The 21627-nt window shown below is 38.2% G+C and overlaps 3 protein-coding genes and 1 pseudogene across 3 annotated transcripts; all 4 read left to right on the top strand.

The window, feature by feature from the left end:
• Nucleotides 1-1551: 1551 nt before the first annotated feature.
• Nucleotides 1552-6092, top strand: LOC112180235 (protein NRT1/ PTR FAMILY 5.10). The gene is made up of 4 exons (XM_024318756.2): nucleotides 1552-1840; nucleotides 1911-2128; nucleotides 3372-3868; nucleotides 5183-6092. Exons 1-4 carry the CDS (start codon nucleotides 1702-1704, stop codon nucleotides 5997-5999), a joined length of 1671 nt encoding a protein of 556 aa, XP_024174524.1. The 5' UTR covers nucleotides 1552-1701; the 3' UTR covers nucleotides 6000-6092.
• Nucleotides 6093-8460: 2368 nt separating this feature from the next.
• On the top strand, nucleotides 8461-12508 carry LOC112180237 (protein NRT1/ PTR FAMILY 5.10). Its single transcript, XM_024318759.2, has 4 exons — nucleotides 8461-8665; nucleotides 8733-8950; nucleotides 10352-10848; nucleotides 11608-12508. Exons 1-4 carry the CDS (start codon nucleotides 8527-8529, stop codon nucleotides 12416-12418), a joined length of 1665 nt encoding a protein of 554 aa, XP_024174527.1. The 5' UTR covers nucleotides 8461-8526; the 3' UTR covers nucleotides 12419-12508.
• A 137-nt stretch (nucleotides 12509-12645) lies between these two features.
• Nucleotides 12646-15637, top strand: LOC112180238 (protein NRT1/ PTR FAMILY 5.10). The gene is made up of 4 exons (XM_024318760.2): nucleotides 12646-12833; nucleotides 12912-13129; nucleotides 13978-14474; nucleotides 14690-15637. Exons 1-4 carry the CDS (start codon nucleotides 12707-12709, stop codon nucleotides 15504-15506), a joined length of 1659 nt encoding a protein of 552 aa, XP_024174528.1. The 5' UTR covers nucleotides 12646-12706; the 3' UTR covers nucleotides 15507-15637.
• A 2171-nt stretch (nucleotides 15638-17808) lies between these two features.
• On the top strand, nucleotides 17809-20916 carry LOC112180239 (annotated as a pseudogene).
• Nucleotides 20917-21627: the final 711 nt, after the last annotated feature.

Raw genomic sequence — 21627 nt, 5'->3', positions numbered from 1 at the left:
CCATGATTATCAATGATTTTCTAATTCTATAAGTATGAATGATATTTTGAATACCTCTGTACTTTTATTCATTTTTAAAAGTCCTAATTGAATACCCCTAGATTTTGGTGGAATTCATGAAGTCTTTAAAAATCCTAATTGAATACCTCAAGACTTTCATGGACTGTTAAAAGTCTATATTGAATACACCCAGACTTTTAAATTCCATAGATTTCTTTAAAAGTTCCACTAATTCCATATACAATACACCCCCCTAAGTAACCATTTTTCATATATTGATCTCTACTTAATTAAAATGAAGTTTCACTTTAATTAAATTACCATTTTTCTTTGAAAAATGAATGTGACACATATTAATTTGCAATTCACACTCATTTTTTTCTTATTCAATTGAAAGTCTTACATAAAGACAAAATTAAGATATTACAAAAAAAAACATTGTTGAGTGTAATGGAGAGTATGATCTACGCTTTTTTCTCTTTTTCAAAACTTTTACTGAAAAATCAAAATTGAAAAGTGAACTGAGTTGTTATTTACTTGAATAATAATAAAAAAAAAATTGAGTTACTACTTTAGACCAGCTCTAACGGAGTGCTCATTTGCCACCTGAAATGCCCAACGACAACAACAGACCTCTAATATCACCCCAACTCATATGTCTAATCTGACGTGGAAATAACATCTTCACTTCCATCTGTAAAATTTGACATAGGCAAACTCACATGTCTTTTATTTTTTTTATTATTTCTCTCTCCTTTTTCCTCTTTCCTTCTCTCTCTTTTCTTCTCCTCTATTGTTCTTCCTACCCAGACCAAAACCTTCATATTCCTACCTAGATCTCTTCTCACCACGAATAGCTCCTTCTCATCATGAATATACCAAAACCTCTATGTCCCCAACCTCACCACAAGTAGCTTTTTCTCACCATGGATGAGTTTGATTTCGACTATAAAATCAGAAGAGAATAACAAACAAACCAAAACTCTCTCTCTTTCATCTTACCCAAACCAAAGCAACTCATTCATTAATCCTTCTTGTCTCTCTATTTACCCAATTATGCAGAAAATCATATATCAGTTCTTATTTCCTTTCTAGATCTGATCTGATCTTATTTTCTTTCTATATTACTGGGTTCTAAGCCTTTGCCCACTTTCTAATGAAAGAAGATGGAAACAAAACGGCGAGAGGATAAATTTTTGTCTTATTGATTTGAAGATGGTGGGTGGTATGTTACAGGGAGAAAATCTCAACATTTGATTATAGAAAAAAAGTTGATTAATGGGTAGTTGGGTGCCACTTGATTACGAAGAGAAATAAAAGAGAGAAGATGCTGAAAGAAACCGAATAAGTAGAGATAGAGATGAGGATGTCCAATATATTTGTAATTTTATTGTGATAAAAAAATTAATTCTACAAGCCAAAAAAAAAAATTGAATTGAATATATTAAAATAACAAATAATTTTAACATATTAATTGGAGTAAGATTAACATAAAAATGAAGATTGCCATGTCACATATCAGATTTAAATTTGATACGAGCCAAAAGAAATATCCAGCGGAGATACCAGTCACTTCAAAAGCGAGACGTCATGAAGAAAACGAAATTAGTGAAGATTCAACTCTATAACGTAGAAGGGAGAGCATGAAAAGGTTGGACTTGGATACGGAATATCTCCCTCTTCTCGACCCAACCACCGGTAATGGCTACATCTCTCGAAGAATCTCCGGAGACCCGAACTCCACTCCTAGACGACGTCGTAGACGGCGCCGTTGACTGCAAAGGGCATCCGGTCCTCAGATCCACCTCAGGCGGTTGGCTTTCCGCATCGTTCATAATAGGTAACGCCGCACTGAATCACTTTCTTTTCACTCAATTACATTCTGAATCATAGTAGTGAATTTGAATTAGGAGTGGAAGTTGCGGAGAGGTCTGCCTACTATGGAATAAGCTCGAATCTGATAACGTTTCTGACGGGGCCGTTGGGACAGTCGACGGCGGCGGCGGCGGAGAATGTGAACATATGGTTCGGAACGGCGTCGTTGCTTCCTCTATTGGGAGCGTTCGTGGCGGATTCTTTTCTCGGACGCTACCGCACCATTATTGCTGCTTCTCTCCTCTACATTTTGGTCCGTCCCTTTCCTCCGATACTTTATTTTTGTTTCTTTTTTCCTCTCTATTGTTTCTTTTGACTTATTTTATCTGGATCTGGATAATCTGTTGACCTGTGATCTGGATCTGTAGCATGCGTTTTTTTTTTTTTTCCATGCACCTGGATTCCTGGAAACGTTCTTGTATTGAAAAGCAATGCGATCCTTGTTAAGAACACTAGCCTAGCAACTAGCTGCTTTGTCATGGATGAGAAGAGAACTCCGAAATCCGAAAAATGGAACTTAGTTGAAGTAATGTTATTTGCATGTATCTGGGTGTTACACGATGTCAGAATGATCGAGATGTTGTCTCCATTTCCATCATATATACATCATTTTAGAATTTAAGGGATACATGCACTACTTGACGTGAACCTATTACCAGCTTCTTAGGAGGGAAAGCTGAGCTGAGTTAGTGGAGCTGCAGGGGAAACTCTATGCTGTTGCTGGTGACTGCTTGTGTTTCTCCTACCATCAGCATTTCGAAAGGTGGAATGGTCGTGCCTGACCGCACCTCCTTTTTTGGTACCCCGAGTCTTCACACTATATTTAGCACTGACATTCCTTACTTGTCAGCACGTACAATACCCTTGTGTTTACACTTTAGCATTTACAAACATAACCAGTATTCCTCGTCATGCAATTACAAAAAACCCAGGATGAGATGTATATGAATCTTTGTGCTTTGGTAGACCTTTTCCCTTCCAAGGCATAACTTTAGTAGTTGATGATGCTTATGGTGGTTTTGTAACCATTGCCTTGGTTGGGAAAACAGGAGGTCTCTAACTATACCAGTCTTCGGTGCTTGTAGGAACTCTAAAGCTGCCACATCAAGATGAGTTGCATCCTCAGTTTTGTGTACCAGGAAACTTTAGTTTTCCTCACCTAGGACTATGAGGTTCAACCATCTGCCTTGTCCTGTCTAAATTCCGACAGACTTATGGTTGTCTGGCTGACAGTGAGAAAATGAGTATTCTTGTCGCAGTAGTTTAGTTTGAAAAACGAGAGTATTTGTGTCAAAACTACTTTTAATGTATACTTCTCATGAACCGAGTCATGGTTTTGCCAGGTGTACTAAAAAATACTGCAGATTTTATCTATATTTCACTTTACCTTCTGATGGAAGGAGCATGTTACAAATGATTATGAGTGCCAGTTTTAGTATTGTTTTCTACATCTTGCTATGTTTGAACATTATTGTTCTTGACCTGAATTGGAACAGGGACTCAGCTTGTTGACTGTGTCGGCCTTGCTTACTTCTTCTGAGCTTCAAATATTGTTATTCTTCTTCTCTCTATATCTAGTAGCTGTTGCGCAAGGTGGACACAAGCCCTGTGTTCAGGCTTTTGGGGCAGATCAGTTTGATGGACAAGATCCAGAGGAGTGCAAAGCGAAAAGCTCATTCTTCAATTGGTGGTACTTTGGCATGTGTACAGGCTCACTAATCACAGTCTTGGTATTGGCCTACATACAGGACAATCTAAGCTGGGGTCTGGGTTTTGGAATTCCATGTGTTCTGATGGTCCTTGCACTGATTATTTTTGTCAGTGGAACTAGAACATACCGGTATAGCATCAAGGGGGAGGAGGAAAGCCCATTTGTGAGAATCGGCAAGGTTTTTTTTGCTGCATTAAGGAACCGGCGAACTAGTTCTTCAGCAATAGCTTCTGAAGAAGAATCCCGTGGAACCTTGCCTGATCAAAGTTCTAAACAATTCAAGTAAGCATCTTATCTGTATAGCTTTAGATTAAACAGAATGGGGAGTAAAATAGGACAAAGAGAAAGATTCATATGAAGCCAAATATAGAGTAAAATCGCTTTAGATAAAAGGGTTTGATTTGCTTGACTTTTCTGAGTACTGACTTTAAAAGTATTTGATAGATGAAGGTTCTTTTCAAGTGTTTATATCTCGCATTTGGCTCCTGTCCCTATCAGTTTTACATAGCATGTAACAGAGATTGTCATATTCCTTCTTATTATATATATGAATCCCATTTTTTTTGTTTTTTGTTTTTGTTTTGGGTCTGATGTATCCCAATTAGTTCATACTCAGGCATATAATAGTTCGGATTGAGGTACACTGAGTGAAGAATCTGGCATTTATACAGCTATGTGTATTCGTTGTTGTGTAACAAGGTCAATTTGGAATTTATAAATGCACTTTTCAAACCGGTGCTGCAGTTATTGTGGTTTTAGTTGGTTCAGCAAGAACTATTTCGTTTCAGTGCATCAGTTATATATATATATATATATATATATATATATATATATATATATATATATATATATATATATATATATACAGATCCGATCCAGAGCGGAGCTCTGCTTTGAAATTAACGTGTGAAGTTAGAGTTTTGGGTCACTTTTCGGTCGCATATCCACATCTCGACCGTTTAGTTTTTAGGTACTAGTGTATAGATCATCTCTGCAAATTTTCAACCAAATTGATGATTGTTAAGGTATCTAACTCGCTTAAACCAATGGACGGACTGAATCTGTCAACTTGAACCGTACTAGCTTTAAGGCAGTTATCAATGCCTTAACGATCATCATTTTGGCTGAAAATTTGCAGAGACGATCTATATACTAGTACCTAAAAACTGAACGGTCGAGATGTGGATATGCGACTGAAAAGTGACCCAAAACTCGAACTTCACACGTTAATTTTCAAAGCGGAGCTCCGCTCTGGATAGGATCTGATATATATATATATATATATATATATATATATATATATATGTATATATATTTATGAGGCTATTGGACTTCGCCATTTAATGGAACTTCGGGTTATGTCTTGTAAAGTGACTTTGTTTATTGAAAAAGCCGTCATTCCAACTAAAGAAACTCTTATATGTAATTTGCTGTACTAAAGTTATTCACTCCACTTTAGTACATTTCCCTTATAATGTAAATCTTTGTTCTTCATGTTGCTGACAATAGGAAACTGTAATTGATCTCATAAGTTTAAATACTCGACCAAAGCTCTTTTGAAGCTTCTTTTAAGTTCTTTTTCTTTTAATTTTGCAGGTTCCTCAACAAAGCCTTGCTTGCACCAGATGATTTGAAGAAAAACGGGAAGGTGTGTACCATCGCTGAGGTTGAGGAAGCAAAGGCTGTTCTTAGGCTGTTTCCAATATGGGCTACATGCTTGGCATATGCTATTGTATTTGCACAGTGCACTACTTTCTTCACCAAGCAAGGTGCCACCATGGACAGAACTATTGTCCCTGGTTTCGACATACCAGCTGCTTCACTTCAGTCATTTATCAGCCTTGCCATAATGATAGTCATACCCATGTATGACCGCATTTTTGTTCCAATGGCAAGAGCTTTCACTAGAGAACCCTCTGGCATTACAATGCTACAAAGAATCGGAACTGGGATGTTTTTCTCTATCATTTCTATGGTTGTTGCAGCTTTAGTTGAGATAAAAAGGCTCCAAACTGCGAAAGATTATGATCTGGTTGATCTGCCAAGTGCCACAATTCCAATGAGTATTTGGTGGTTAGTTCCTCAGTACTTCTTGTATGGGCTAGCCGATGCTTTCACCATGGTTGGTCTACAAGAGTTCTTCTACGATCAGGTACCAAATGAATTAAGAAGCGTAGGACTTGCCCTCTACCTCAGTATATTTGGTGTGGGAAGTTTTCTGAGCAGCTTTCTTATCTCTATTATTGAGGAAGCAACCAGTTGGGCAGGCCACACTAGCTGGTTTTCCGATAACCTGAATCTTGCACATCTTGATTACTTTTACTGGTTACTTGCAGCACTCAGTGCAGTAGGATTGTTGGTCTACTTGTATTTTGCAAAATCTTACATTTATAACAGGGCTAGTACAATATAAACACAAAAGTACATGAATAGGATTAATGTGGTCATTAAACGAAAACCAAAGGTCACGAGCATAAGTACAGTGCACAAACAAATGGTTTACAAATTCATCTTCTAAAAAGGGTATTGGCTCTTCAATCAAAATGTAGGCCTGGCAAACTAGCGGGTTTTAACTGGTTACCGTGCAAGTTTCTTGCGGGTTGCTGGGTTACAACCCATATGCCAGGTCTATAATTTACACAAAATGTGTGTTTTGAATTTTCAAAATTTAATCTTTGGCATTACCAACTTATCAAAAAAAAAAAAAAAATCACTGGCATTACCAAAATACTACTATGTTATATGTTGAATGGTCAATATATTGGACATATCAGTTTCTAAACACATGTCCTTATTGGAGAAATGAAGAGTAGACTTTTTAGAGTTCATTTGTTGACCAAACTCCAAAATTCAATCCAAACTTTGTCTCAGGGTCATGTATGGTTTGTGGAAAGTAAGCATCAGGAAATGAAAGTTGTTCATTTCTTGCGTTTGGGATACAAAAGGAAAGGTAATATTTTCCTTAATGAAGGGAAAATAAGGGGCAAATTGGTACCTTCCAAAGTCTAAATTAATCGTTTTTCCTTATTTTTTCTTTTCATTTATTACTTACAATACATTATTTTATTACATTAATTATAAACTTTTTAACAATTTTCCGAATAACTTTATTATATTACCAAACATTGGAATAAAAAGTTTTTCGGAAATTGAGTAACTATTCACTACTATGATTCATGAGTGTGAATTGCATTTTTTTTTCCGATGAACTATTAAAAAAGGGTATTATTGGCGTTTCAAAAATTTAATTATATTAAGAGGAATTGACTTAATATATAAGATTTTTTATATATTGATCTCTACTTCATTAAGATAAAGTTTTATTTTAATTAAATTACCATTTTTCTTTGGAGTATGATAGTCACACTCACACAGTCACCAGTGGCGGAAGGACGTGGTAGGTTGTATGGGCTCAAGCCTAGACAACATTTTGGGCTAAAAACCCTTAGGTATATATATATCTCTACCTCCAGCCCAAAGAAAAAAAACAAAAAAATTATATTGAGAAGTCTCGTGTATTCGTCTGCTCCCAACTCCCACAGCAGCTCACAGAGTCACAGTCACAGCCTCACTGCCTCAGTCTACTCTAGTGTTTCGATGGAGGTTATGGACTTATCGATTGAAACAAGGTATGAATCTCAGGCTCTATCGATCTCCTCTGTTCTTCACTTCTTCTTCCTGCTCTGTTTTTCCTAGGGCTGTCACTCGGTCGGTTCGAATCAGTTATAGGTATTACCAACTTCAAAACCAAAGCTTTCAGTTCCAAAACTGAGCTACCAATTACCAACCAAAATTTTTGGTTGTTAATTATTTCTACCAAATTCGGTATTTCAGTTTTCGGTATTACAAACTTTAGAACAATTAATTCTTTATAATATAAATTAGAATGAACAAAACTAGGTTTTTGAATTTTATAGTCATAAACTTTGTATTCATCTACTAATTATAGCTTTCTTTTGTATATATGACATCAAGTTTTAGCAATTTTCAATAACACTAGGTTATTTAACCATCGTTGACTAGGTTACTTAAAATATATATACTATTAATGTAGTATATGTAGTAATGTTCATACTATTATAAAAGTTTTTATGTTTATTTCTTAATATACATGTATGTGTATTGAAAACTGTAGTATATAAATATAATATTTAGATAATCGGTAGATTCGGTATTTACCAAAACCAAACCAACTTTTTCGGTAATTTTTTATTTCGGTTTTATCGGTCTCGGTTACCAAAAAGTCGGTTTACCAAACCTAAAACATCGGTTGATATTCGGTCGGTTTGGTAATTACCAAACCAAGTGACAGCCTTAGTTTTTCCCAATGGAGTTTCCTCAAAGAAATCCCAGATCTCCTTTTGCCTAATTAATGTTGATTTTGTTTGCTACCACTGGTTGTGAGTTGGGCTTTTGTGTATGAGTTGAGGTTTGGGGGAGAGAGAGAGAGAGAGATTCCATGTTAGATTGTTAGCTGAGGTCGGAGGTCCTGAGGATCTTGATTCATGGAATCATGGTCGGTGAGGTCGTGAGGATCTTGTTAGCTGAGGTGAGTGAGGTCCTGAGGATCTTGATTCCATGTCAGTCGGTGCCTCGGTGGATGGCTATCTCATCGTCATAGGCTAATCCGATAAATCGATAAAAAATTATTGTGCCCTCATAATTAGCCTAGATAGGAATTTCGCTCTTTTTTTTAAAAAAACTTTTACTGAAAATTGAAATCGAAAAGTGAATTGAGTTACAACTTTACTCGAATCTGGTAAAAAAAAAAAAAAGAGTTACTATTTTACTAGTCACTACGAAAGCCAGACGTCATCAGGAAAACGAAGTCGTGCAAGCAAAGATTAAACTATATAACGTGGAAGGGAGAACCTGAAAAATTTGGATACGAAATATCTCCAAGTAGGCAAATTGCCTACTACTCGACCCGACCACTGGTAATGGCTACATTTCTCGAAGAATATCCGGAGACCCGCACTCCACTCATAGACGACGGCGTAGAGGGCGCCGTTGACTACAAAGGCCATCAAGTCCGCAGATCCACCTCCGGCGGTTGGCTTTCAGCATCGTTCATAATAGGTAACACAATCATTTGTTTTCACTTGCAGTATTGAGAAGCTAAAGAATCATTTGAATTTTGACTCAGGGGTGGAAATTGCGGAGAGATTCGCCTACTATGGGATTAGCTCGAATCTGATAACTTTTCTGACGGGGCCGCTGGGACAGTCGACGGCGACGGCGGCCGAGAATGTGAACATATGGTCCGGAACTTCTCAGTTGCTTCCTCTATTGGGAGCATTCGTGGCGGATTCTTTTCTGGGTCGCTACAGCACCATTATTGTTGCTTCTCTCCTCTACATTTTGGTCTGTCCCTTTCATCCCTTTTTTTTTTTGTTTCCTTTTTCTGCTCTGTTGTTTATTTTTGCACGCTGTGGACGTGGTCAAAGTCAATGCGGGTTAGGTTCGTAATTTTGACTTATTCGCGGGGATAATCTGCTGACCCTACCCGTTTAGATGATCTGGATCTGTAGCATGCGTTTTTTTATATTTATTTTCCTGGATTCCTGGAAACGTTCTCGTATATATTGAAAAGCAATGCGATCCTTGAAAAGAACACTAGCCGAAAAATGGATCGGAACTTAGTTGAAGAGAACTCCGAAATCCAAACAATGGAACTTAGTTGAAGTAATGTTATTTGCATGTATCTGGGTGTTACACGATGTCAGAATGAGCGAGGTGTTGTCTCCATTTCCATCATACATCATTTTAGAATTTAAGGGATACATGCACAACTTGACGTGAAGCTATTACCAGCTTCTTAGGAGGGAAAGCTGAGCTGAGCTGAGTTAGTGGAGCTGCAGGGGAAACACTATGCTGTTGGTGGTGACTGCTTGTGTTTCCCCTGCCATCAGCATTTCAAAAGGTGGAATGGTTGTGCCTGACCGCACCGCCTTTTTGGTAACCTGAGTCTGCATACTATAGCACTGACATTCCTTACTTGTTATGCACCAGCATTTTTCTCTCCTGTGAAAATAGTCAAAATATATACCCTTGTGTTTATACTTAATCACTTGTTAAAACCTATTCTGCGTTTCAAGTTATGCAATTATGAAACCGAACCCAGGATGAGAGGTATAGGAATCTTTGTGCTCTGGTAGTAGACCTTTGCCCTTTCAAGGCATAACTTTAGAAGTTGATGAAGCTTATGGTGGTTTTGTAACCTTTGCCTTAGTTGGGAAAAGGTCTCCAACTATACCAGTCTTTGGTGCTTGTAGCAACTGTAAAGCTGCCACATCAAGATGAGTTGCATCCTCAGTTTCATGTACCAAGAAACTTCAGTTTTCCTCACCAAGGAGGCTAGGACTAGGAGGTGGAACAGTCTGCCTTGTCCTGCCTACATTTCGACAGAATTATGGCCGTCTGGCTGACAGTGAGAAAATGAGTATTCTTGTCACAGTAGTTTAATTTGGAAAACGAAAGTATTCGTGTCACGAACTACTTTTAACGTAGACTTCTCATGAACTCAGTCATTGTCTTTCCAGGTGTTACCTTTTGGCCTGGTTTAAACTGAATTCTGGTTTTTCACCATAAACTGAGTTCTGGTTTTGCCAGGTGTACCAAAAAATACTGCAGATTTGATCTATATTTCACTTTACCTTCTGATGGAAGGAGCATGTTACAAATGATTATGAGTGCCAGTTCTAGTATTGTTTTCTACATCTTGCTATGTCTGAACATTATTGTTCTTGACCTGAATTGGAACAGGGACTCGGCTTGTTGACCGTGTCGGCCTTGCTTACTTCTTCTGAGCTTCAAATATTGTTATTCTTCTTCTCTCTATATCTAGTAGCAGTTGCGCAAGGTGGTCACAAGCCCTGTGTTCAGGCTTTCGGGGCAGATCAGTTTGATGGACAAGATCCAGAGGAGTGCAAAGCGAAAAGCTCATTCTTCAATTGGTGGTACTTTGGTAGCAATGCAGGCATACTATTGACAGTCTCAGTATTGGCCTACATACAGGACAATCTAAGCTGGGGTCTGGGTTTTGGAATTCCTTGTGTTGTGATGGTCCTTGCACTGATTATTTTTGTCAGTGGAACTCGGACATACCGGTATAGCATCAAGGGGGAGGAGGAAAGCCCATTTGTGAGAATTGGCAAGGTTTTTGTTGCTGCATTAAGGAACCGGCGAATTAGTCCTTCAGCAATAGCTTCTGAAGAGGAATCCCGTGGAACCTTGCCTGATCAAAGTTCTGAACAATTCAAGTAAGCATCTTATCTGCATAGGTTTAGATTAAAGAGAATGGGGAGTAAACTCGGAGAAAGATTCAATAAAAGAGTTTGGTACATATGAAACCCATTTTATCTTGCATGACTCTTCTGAGTACTGACTTTAAAAGTATTTGATAGATGAAGGTTCTTATCAAGTGTTTATATTTCCCATTTGGCTCCTGCCCCTATCAGTTTTACATAGCATGTAACGAATATTGTCATATTTCTTCTTATTATCTTTATGAATCCCAGTTTTTTTTTTTTTTTGTTTTGGGTCTGATGTATCCCATATAATAGTTGGGATTAAGGTACACTGAGTGAAAAATCTGTCATTTATACAGCTATGTGTAGTCGTTGTTGTGTAACAAGGGCATTTTAGAATTTATAAATGCACTTTTCAAACCGGTGCTGCAGTTATTGTGGTTTTAGATGGTTCAGCAAGAACTATGTCGTTTCAGTGCATCAGTTATACTACATATACTTATGGGGGCTATTGAACTTTGCCATTTAATGGAAGTTATGTCTTGTAAAGTGACTTTATTTATTGAATAAGCCGTTATTCCAACTAAAGAAACTCCTATATATTATTTGCTGTACTAAATTCACTCCACTTTAGTATATTTCCCTTGTAATGTAAATCTTTCTTCTAAATGTCGCTGACAATAGGAAGCTGTAATTGATTTCATAAGTTTAAATACTCGACCAAAGCTCTTTTGAAGCTTCTTTTAAGTTCCTTTTCCTTTAATTTTGCAGTTTCCTCAACAAAGCCTTGCTTGCGCCTGATAATTTGAAGAAAAACAGGAAGGTGTGTACCATCGCTGAGGTTGAGGAAGCAAAGGCTGTTCTGCGGCTGTTTCCAATATGGGCTACATGCTTGGCATATGCTATTGTATTTGCACAGTCCACTACTTTCTTCACCAAGCAAGGTGCCACCATGGACAGAACTATTGTGCCCGGTTTTGACATACCAGCTGCTTCACTTCAGTCATTTATCTGCGTTGCCATAATGATGATCATACCCATTTATGACCGCATTTTTGTTCCAATGGCAAGAGCTTTCACCAGAAAACCCTCTGGCATTACAATGCTACAAAGAATCGGAACTGGGATGTTTTTCTCTGTCATATCTATGGTCATCGCAGCTTTAGTTGAGATAAAAAGGCTCCAAACTGCGAAAGATTATGACCTGGTTGATCTGCCAAGTGCCACAATTCCAATGAGTATTTGGTGGTTGGTTCCTCAGTACTTTCTGTATGGACTAGCCGATGTTTTCACCATGGTTGGTCTACAAGAGTTCTTCTACGATCAGGTACCAACTGAATTAAGAAGCATCGGACTTGCCCTCTACCTCAGTATATTTGGTGTGGGAAACTTTCTGAGCAGCCTTCTTATCTCCGTTATTCAGGAAGCAACCAGTTGGGGAGGCCACACTAGCTGGTTTTCCGATAACCTGAATCTTGCACATCTTGATTACTTTTACTGGTTACTTGCAGCACTGAGTGCAGTAGGATTGTTGGCCTACATGTACTTCGCAAAATCTTACATTTATAATAAGGCTAGCTAGTGCAATATAAACACAAATCTGAATCGTCATAATTACCACAAAATACAGTATAGTAAATCTGAAAAGTGAATGTGTAGATCAATTGTGCTCGGTATTGTTCTCCCGTAAACACGTACTAGCATTCCTTGTCTTGTCAGTAAAGATTCCTTACCATTTGATTTTGATCTTGATTGATAGAACAAACCATTCAAGATGGAATAATGAAGTTACATATACCTAACATGGCACAACAACAACAACAAATACAAAACAAAAAATATCTCTTCCATTTCACACCCACCAGTGCCAATGGCCCGTTCTCCGGAGACCCAAACTCCGCTACTAGACGACGTCGTGGAGGGCGCCGTTGACTGCAACGGCCATCCGGTCCGAAGATCCAGCTCCGGCGGTTGGCGTTCCGCATCTTTCATAATATGTAAGACCGCACTGAATCCACCGCTCTTCAATTTCATCATAAATAGTGAAGTTGAGTGAGTTCAATATTGATTTTCAGGGGTGGAGGTTGCGGAGAGGGTTGCCTACTATGGGATCAGCTCCAACCTCATATCGTTTCTGACCGGGCCTATGGGACAGTCCACGGCCACGGCGGCCAAGAACGTCAACATATGGTCCGGAACGGCGTCGTTGCTTCCTCTATTGGGAGCTTTCGTCGCTGATTCTTTCCTGGGTCGCTACCGCACCATTATCGCCGCTTCTCTCCTCTACATCATGGTTCGTCTCTCTCTTCTATGATTTTTTTTTTTTTGGATAATTTTTTTTTTTTATAAAGTTTGGCTTCTACCCAATTAATGCAAATTATTGAGCTATGAATTCAGTCCATTGGTCTCAAGCTAATTATTTCTTTTTTTCTTCTTTCTAATTTGGAAAATTCTGGCATTATGGCAAATACATTGCTATTAGATTTTTTTTTTTCCCATAATTTTTTCGAATACAGAATCAGAATTTGTGGATAATTGGATAAACATAACTGTGAGGATGTCTAATCTACCTGATATACAGCAGTTTGCTTCTTCGAGCATCAATTTAAGCTTCTGGGATCATCAGTGGCATTCAAATACAGGATGCTGCCTTTTGGTGTAAGGAAATTATGTGGTGTTACCGGGTTAAATAAATAAGTCTTAATTATTTAGAGTTCTTCTAGTTAGGTTACTAAAGTTGAACACAGACAGAGAAAACTTGAACAATAGAATTACAAATAAAAACTAAAGCAATTATGTTCAACTCTAATCTTGTGTTCTAAGTAATAAAACTTAACATGCCAGCTGAAATGACTTGAACTTGTCATTTATGCAACAAAAAAAGTTATTGCTGAAGTGCTATTTTTCAACTGCTTCTCATGATTTTTGCCAGGTGTTACCTTTCTGGCGTGGTTTAACATCAAGTCTGGATTTTAACCACAAAAGTTTTATAGAAAGATACTTCAGATTTGATCTATATTTTACTTTACCTAGTGATGGAAGGAGTGGGTAACAAATCATTATGAGTTCCAGTTTCAGTATTGCTTTCCACATCTTATATGCTATGTGAGATGACATCATTCTTGAATCGAACTGGAACAGGGTCTTGGGTTGCTCACTGTGTCAGCCGTGCTTCCTTCTTCTCAGCTTCAAGTATTATTATTCTTTTTTTCTCTATATTTAGTAGCAGTTGGGCAAGGTGGACACAAGCCTTGTGTTCAGGCTTTCGGAGCAGATCAGTTTGATAGACAAGATCCAGAGGAGTGCAAAGCAAAAAGCTCATTCTTCAATTGGTGGTATTTTGGTATATGTGCAGGCCCTTTATCGACACTTACAGTATTAGACTACATACAGGACAATCTTAGTTGGGGTCTGGGTTTTGGTCTTCCTTGCATTGTGATGGCCTTTGCACTGCTTATTTTCCTTCTTGGAACAAGAACGTACCGGTATAGTATCAAAGGGGATGAGGAAAGCCCATTTGTGAGAATTGGCAAGGTGTTTGCTGCTGCATTAAGGAATTGGCGAACTACTCCTTCAGCAATAGCTTCAGAAGAGGAATCTCGTGGAACCTTGCCTCACCAAAGTTCTGAACAATACAAGTAAGTGTTTTAATTGTCTAGAGAGCTTGAGATTAAAGAGAGTGGGAAGCTTGCACTGCTTTACTCCAGTTTATATGTTTCCTTAACAGTACAAATCTTTGTTCTTCATGTTGCGTGCTGACAGTAGGAATTTTGGTTAATTATATGTTAAAGTGCTTGAACAATGCTCTTCTAATAATTGAAAGCTTTTTTCACTTTATTTGAAAATCTTGCAGATTCCTTAACAAAGCCTTGGTTGCACCGGATGATTTGAAGGAAAATGGGAAGGTCTGTACCATCACTGAGGTTGAAGAAGCAAAAGCTGTTCTTAGGTTGTTTCCGATATGGGTTACATGCTTGGTATATGCTATTGTGTTTGCACAGTTCTCGACTTTCTTCACTAAGCAAGGTGCCACCATGGACCGAACATTTGTGCCAGGTTTCGACATACCAGCTGCTGCACTTCAGTCGTTTATAAGCCTTGTCATTATTATATTCATTCCCATTTATGATCGTATATTTGTCCCAATAGCAAGATCATTCACCAGGGAACCGTCTGGCATTACTATGCTACAAAGAATAGGAACTGGGATGGTTATATCTACTATTTCCATGGTAGTTGCAGCTTTAGTTGAGATACAGAGGCTCCAAACTGCCAAAGATTATGATCTGGTTGATATGCCAAGTGCCACTGTTCCAATGAGTGTTTGGTGGTTAGTTCCTCAATATTTGTTAACCGGACTGGCAGATGTTTTCACCATGGTTGGTCTGCAAGAGTTCTTCTATGATCAGATGCCAAAAGAATTAAGAAGTGTAGGACTTGCCCTCTACCTCAGTATATTTGGTGTCGGAAGCTTCCTGAGCAGCTTTCTTATCTCTGTTATTGAGGAAGCAACCAGTTGGGCAGGCCACACTAGCTGGTTTTCCAATAACCTTAATCGTGCACATCTTGATTACTTTTATTGGTTACTAGCTGTACTCAGTGCAGTACAATTGGCCATCTACATGTGTATAGCAAAATCTTACATTTATAACAGGGGTGGTACGGTATAAAAACTATTAATATTCAGAGCGAATGCAGTGTGCCAGTGCCACCATGTCCATTGTAGTAATCCAAAAAGTGAAGATTTAAATCAATTACTGAATAGTCTGTTTGCTCATGAAGTCTTGTGATAAATGGTAGAGGACATGATTTTTGTGTTATTTTTCTATTTTACATTAATTTTATTTTTCATTCTTTCTTGATGACACTGCAAATCCCTTGTGTTATTACTTCCAATTTTGGTTTGTTATGTGTTTTCAGGTGCTCTAGTTTTCTTACATACCGAGTGAACCTCTCTGATCATGCCCTCGTGAATTCTTCTTCGTGAGAACCTTCCGAACTGTTTCAAGATAAAGATATACTTTTCTTGGGCTGCATATCTTCATTTCTAGCATCATCTTCATCATTATCTGATCGATGCTTTTGAGTGCAATACTTTGACTTTTTCTGTTCTAGGAGCTCCATTGCAGCAGTGGTGAAAGACCAGATCAACTATTGGAGCTTATACAAATTCAAGTCCTTGGAATCTTTAATGGAAGTTATCTTGGAATGGTACTTCGATTCATAGGAAAAGAGACCTTAGAATCTTAGGAATACTGTTGTTAAGCATAGAATCTCCCTAAACTCTGACAACCAAGCATCGGGAGGGTCAAATAGCCATACCCTAGAAACCTTGACCAATTTTAAGTTCTTATGACATGCAATGTGTGTTGGATAAGAGTACAATGTTTAACAGTCTGAATTTGATTGTTCACTACGAGCCTAAAGTGAAGCGCAATTGAAGCAACAAGTCAACAACACTGCAGATACTTTAATAACATGAGGAGTTCGTTGACGCAGTATGAAAACAATTGAGAAATCAAGCACCATAGGCAGCTATAAAGTCTAGTTACAGGACTCACTGTAAAAAAAGCAACTTGATCTCATCATTTCTACTGATTGCTCCTCCGAATCTACTTTTGTTTGTCTTCTGTAGTTGGCACTGGGCGGCGGGCGCTAATCATATCAATGATCTTGAGGCAAGAGCTATGCAGTATGCAGTATGCACACCACTTCCTCTCAACCGATTTTGTCTGGTTGCAGACATATATGCAGATGATGTGAATGAGTATGAACGGATGTTATGACACATTAATATAACCAAGGTTATGTAGCAAATTAATTAGATTTCCCACTCTTAGTGAAGCTCAGAGATTTTCTTAGAATGGCTGCAGCTAAAACCGTACATATGTATATGCACATATGAGTAAAAACAATAACCAACACTCGGATGCTAGGGTCCAAGGGAAATTCTACAATGCATTAACACATCAATACATAAAAGTTGAACAACTCCATGGTAGCTCCATGCAATGGTAGACCAGTATTTCACTAGTTCTTGCTGGTTGTAGGGTAGGTCTCTTGAAACAGATTCCTATACAAGCACTGTATGATTAGTTTGATTTAAAATCATTCAACAGGCAGTTTTAACTGATCATGAAGGAACAACATATTACAGTTTTTGGACTGTAACTAATCCTAACCAAAAGACACGCAAATTTCTATGAGCTTGTGTGTACAGAACTAGAGATGAATACATATATTCTCTGTCCTTAATTGCTTTTAAGATCAGAGGAGGGCCTTGTTCAGATCTTCAGAGGCTTTAACTGTTCATTTCTTATACTAATGAACAGTTAAAAGCTAACCACATGTATTAAGGTTATCAAGTTAATTAAGCATGAGTTTCCAACCAACAATTTCAGAAGATTTTGGTTGAAGAGAATTTGATACTAAAGATTTTGATTATTGACACTGAGAAGAGGGTTTCTGTCCCATAAATAATGAAACATCTCTGATTTTGAAAGGGATGTTCTTCCAATTAGACCAAATTGATTGAAGATCAAAATGAAGAAAAAAAAATTGAGAAAATTGGGGACTAGGACTAGAATCACCAGTATTACAAAACTCGATCATCAGCATCTCCACCGTTGTTAGGTCATACCGTTGAATCGTTGATGTCATCAAGTTTCAACCAAATTTCCATGTCTCAAAAGCACTTGAAGAAAAGAGAGATACACACACACACACACATGTTATCCATCTCCATATATATCCCATGTAGAAAAAGCTCCAGAAGAAGCCTCCCGCGGCTAAAAATGATTGAAACAAATTTTTCTTTTTCTTTTTCTTTTTTTTGCTGAGAATTTTGTCTAGCAAAAACTTACAGCATTCCTACTCTAGTCAGGAAAGATTCCTTTCCATTTGATTTGATAACAATTAAGAAACCAATATCATTCTCAAAAAAAAAAAAAAACAAATTAAGAAACCAATACTCTCCACTATCTGTCAAATTGAATAAAGTATTCAAGATGGTGGGGAATGTAGTTAAATAGACCTAATTTGGTGTACGCAATATCTCTTCCATTTCAGTTTTCACAGCCACCAGCGCCAATGGCCACTTTTCCGGAGAGCCAAACTCCACTGCTCGACGACGTTGTGGAGGGCGCCGTTGACTGCAACGGCCATCCGGTCCGCAGATCAAGTTCAGGCGGTTGGCCTTCCGCATCGTTCATAATATGTAAGACCACACTGAATCCACAAAAGAATCATAATAGTGAAGTTGAGTGAGTTCAATACTGATTTCAGGGGTGGAGGTTGCGGAGAGGCTTGCGTACTATGGAATCAGCTCCAACCTTATTTGTTTCTGACCGGGCCTCTCGGACAGTCGACTGCCACGGCGGCTGAGAACGTCAACATATGGTCCGGAACAGCGTTCTTGTTTCCTCTATTGGGAGCGTTCGTGGCAGATTCTTTTCTCGGTCGTTACCGCACCATCATTGCCGCTTCTGTCCTCTACGTCATGGTCCGTCTCTCTCTTCTATAATTCTTTTGTTTATTATATTTTTGGCTCTATTCTTTGTTTTTTAAGGTTTTGGCTTCTACCCAGTATGCAAATTATTGGCCTATGGCATGAGTCAATAGGTATTTAATTTAATTTATTTATTTATTTTTTTTGTTCTCTTTAATTTGGAAAACGCTGGGATTTTGGCAATGCATTGCTCATTGCATTGTTTTCCTTTTTCATAATTTGTTTCAAATACAGAGATATTAGAATTTTTGGATTGCACATATATAGTATAACTGTGAGTATGTCTGGTGATCTGTCTGATATACAGTAGTTGGCTTGTTTGACCATCAAAAAACTTCTGGGATCATCAGCGGTATTCAGATACAGCTTTACATGTTAGATGCTGCCTTTTGGTTTAAGGAAATTATGTGGTGTTACTGGGTTATAGAAATTAAGTCTTAATAATTTACAGTTCACCTAGTTAAGTTACTAAAGTTGAACACAGATAGAGAAAACTTGAAGAAGAAGAAGAAGAAAAGCCAAAAGCAATTATGTGCAGCTCTAATCTTGTATCCCAAGTTATAGGACATATTGCTGGCAAAGAAGAGTTTGTAACTCAACATGCCAGCTTAAATGACTTGAACATGTCAGTTGTGGCCTTGTGTAACAAAGAGTTAATGCTAAAGTGCTTCTCATGAGCTCAGTCATGTTTTTGCTAGGTGTTACCTTTCTGGCCTCTGGCCTCGTTTAAATTTAACTTTGGCTTTTAACCACCAAAATTTGTACAGACCAATACTTATAGATCAAATTTTACTTTACCTAGTGATTGTAGGAGTGAGTAACAAATGATAATGAATTCTGATTTTAGTGTTGGTTTCTACATCTCATATGCTATGTTTGATGACATCATTCTTGAACCGTACTGAACAGGGTCTTGCCTTGCTGACTGTGTCAGCCGTGCTTCCGTCTTCTCAGCTTCAAGTATTATTGTTCTTTTTCTCTCTATATTTAGTAGCAGTTGCGCAAGGTGGACACAAGCCCTGTGTTCAGGCTTTCGGAGCAGATCAGTTCGATAGACACGATCCAGAGGAGAGCAAAGCGAAAAGCTCATTTTTCAATTGGTGGTATCTTAGTATGTGTGTAGGCCCCATGATTACCTTTCCAGTATTAGCCTACATACAGGACAACCTGAGTTGGGGTCTGGGTTTTGGTCTTCCTTGCATTGTGATGGTCCTTGCACTGCTTATCTTCCTTCTTGGAACAAGAACGTATCGGTATAGTATCAAAGGGGATGAGGACAGCCCATTTGTGAGAATTGGCAAGGTGTTTGCTGTTGCATTAAGGAATTGGCGAACTACTCCTTCAGCAATAGCTTCAGAAGAGGAATCTCGTGGAACCCTGTCTCACCAAAGTTCTCAACAATTCAAGTAAGTGTTCTAACTGTCTACATAGCTTTAGGGAAAAAGTGAGAACCTTGCACTAAACTTACTCCCGGTTTGATATATATATATTTCCTTAATACTACAAATCTTTGTTCTTCATATTGCTGACAGTAGGAAGTTTGACTAATTATATGTTTACTGCTTGATCAAGCTCTTCTAATTGAAAGCTCCTTTTACATGTAATCTTTTGATCTTGCAGATTGCTCAACAAAGCCTTGCTTGCACCGGATGATTTGAAGGAAAATGGGAAAGTGTGTACCATCGCTGAGGTTGAAGAAGCAAAGGCCGTTCTTAGGCTGTTTCCTATATGGGTTACATGCTTGCCATATGCCATTGTGTTTGCACAGTGCTCGACTTTTTTCACTAAGCAAGGTGCCACCATGGACAGAACAATTGTGCCAGGTTTTGATATACCAGCTGCTTCACTTCAGTCGTTTATCGGCATTGCCACTATTATATTCATTCCCATTTATGATCGCATATTTGTTCCAATAGCAAGAGCTTTCACTAGAGAACCCTCTGGCATTACAATGCTACGAAGAATCGGAACTGGGATGTTTATATCTATTATTTCCATGGTAGTTGCAGCTTTAGTTGAGATGCAAAGGGTCCAAACTGCTAAAGACTATAATCTGTTTGATAAGCCAAGTGCCACAGTTCCAATGAGTGTTTGGTGGTTAGGTCCTCAGTACTTGTTAATTGGACTGGCCGATGTTTTCACTATGGTTGGTCTGCAAGAGTTCTTCTACGATCAGGTACCAAATGAATTAAGAAGCGTAGGACTTGCCCTCTACCTCAGTATATTTGGTGTGGGAAGCTTTCTGAGCAGCTTTCTTATCTCTGTTATTGAGGGAGCAACCAGTTGGGCAGGTCACACTAGCTGGTTTTCCAATAACCTCAATCGTGCACATCTTGATTACTTCTATTGGTTACTTGCAGCAGTCAATGCAGTAGGATTGGTGGTTTACATGTATTTCGCAAAATCGTACATATATAATAGGGGTAGTACAATATAAAGAACAAATTTGAATCTTCATATATTACCATAAAATACAGCGTCGTCACATCTGTTATGGTATATTTGAAAAGTGAATGTGTAAATCAATTATGTTCAGTTATTTCATATGTCCACGAAGTCGACTGATAAATGTTACAGGCTGCGATGTTTGTTTTAGTGTTTTAATTTACTGTATACTTGTTTTAATGATACTGCAGTGGAGATGCCTTGATAAATGTTTGAAAGCATATTAAGGTTAAAAAGGAAAAGAAAGTTCATCAGTACCAATTTATCATACGCATCTCTAGTCTTCTTAGATAGCAAGTCAAACTCCAGATCCCTTTCCGAACTTTCGTCACTACATACCTGGTATCGAGAAACTTTCTGAACTGCTTTGGTACAGCTCTTGTTCCTAAGCTGCACATCTTCAATTCCAAGCTTCCAGGCTTCCAACATGATGAAGATGCTATGTATTAGATGACTCCTGAAACTTATAAAACACTATAAACTTTACTTACATTTAATTGCCGTAGAGTTTTAAGGTCGGTATGGGCAGGAACCAACCTAAGGTGTTAGGCAGATGCTATTACGGTCCAAATGAATTACCGTGTTAGCTACGAAAAAGGGGGCTTACGAATCTAGGGTGTTATAACGTAGATGCAGAGTTACGGGCCAAATGAACCGGTGCCTTCAAGCCCTAAAGTTAGCTCCAACAAGGAGGAGCATACACTCAGGAGTGATCATAGACCTTCTGACGCTTAATAATTAGAATATAGGATTTGTGGATGTTATCCCATACTATTAGTGAAATGAGCTAAAATATGAATATTATCTTTCATAATGTAGAAGTCCTAAATTAGGACAGT

Source organism: Rosa chinensis, chromosome 7 (genome assembly GCF_002994745.2).
Source record: "Rosa chinensis cultivar Old Blush chromosome 7, RchiOBHm-V2, whole genome shotgun sequence".
Lineage (NCBI taxonomy): Eukaryota > Viridiplantae > Streptophyta > Magnoliopsida > Rosales > Rosaceae > Rosa > Rosa chinensis.
This window is presented reverse-complemented; position numbering and strand designations above follow the sequence as displayed.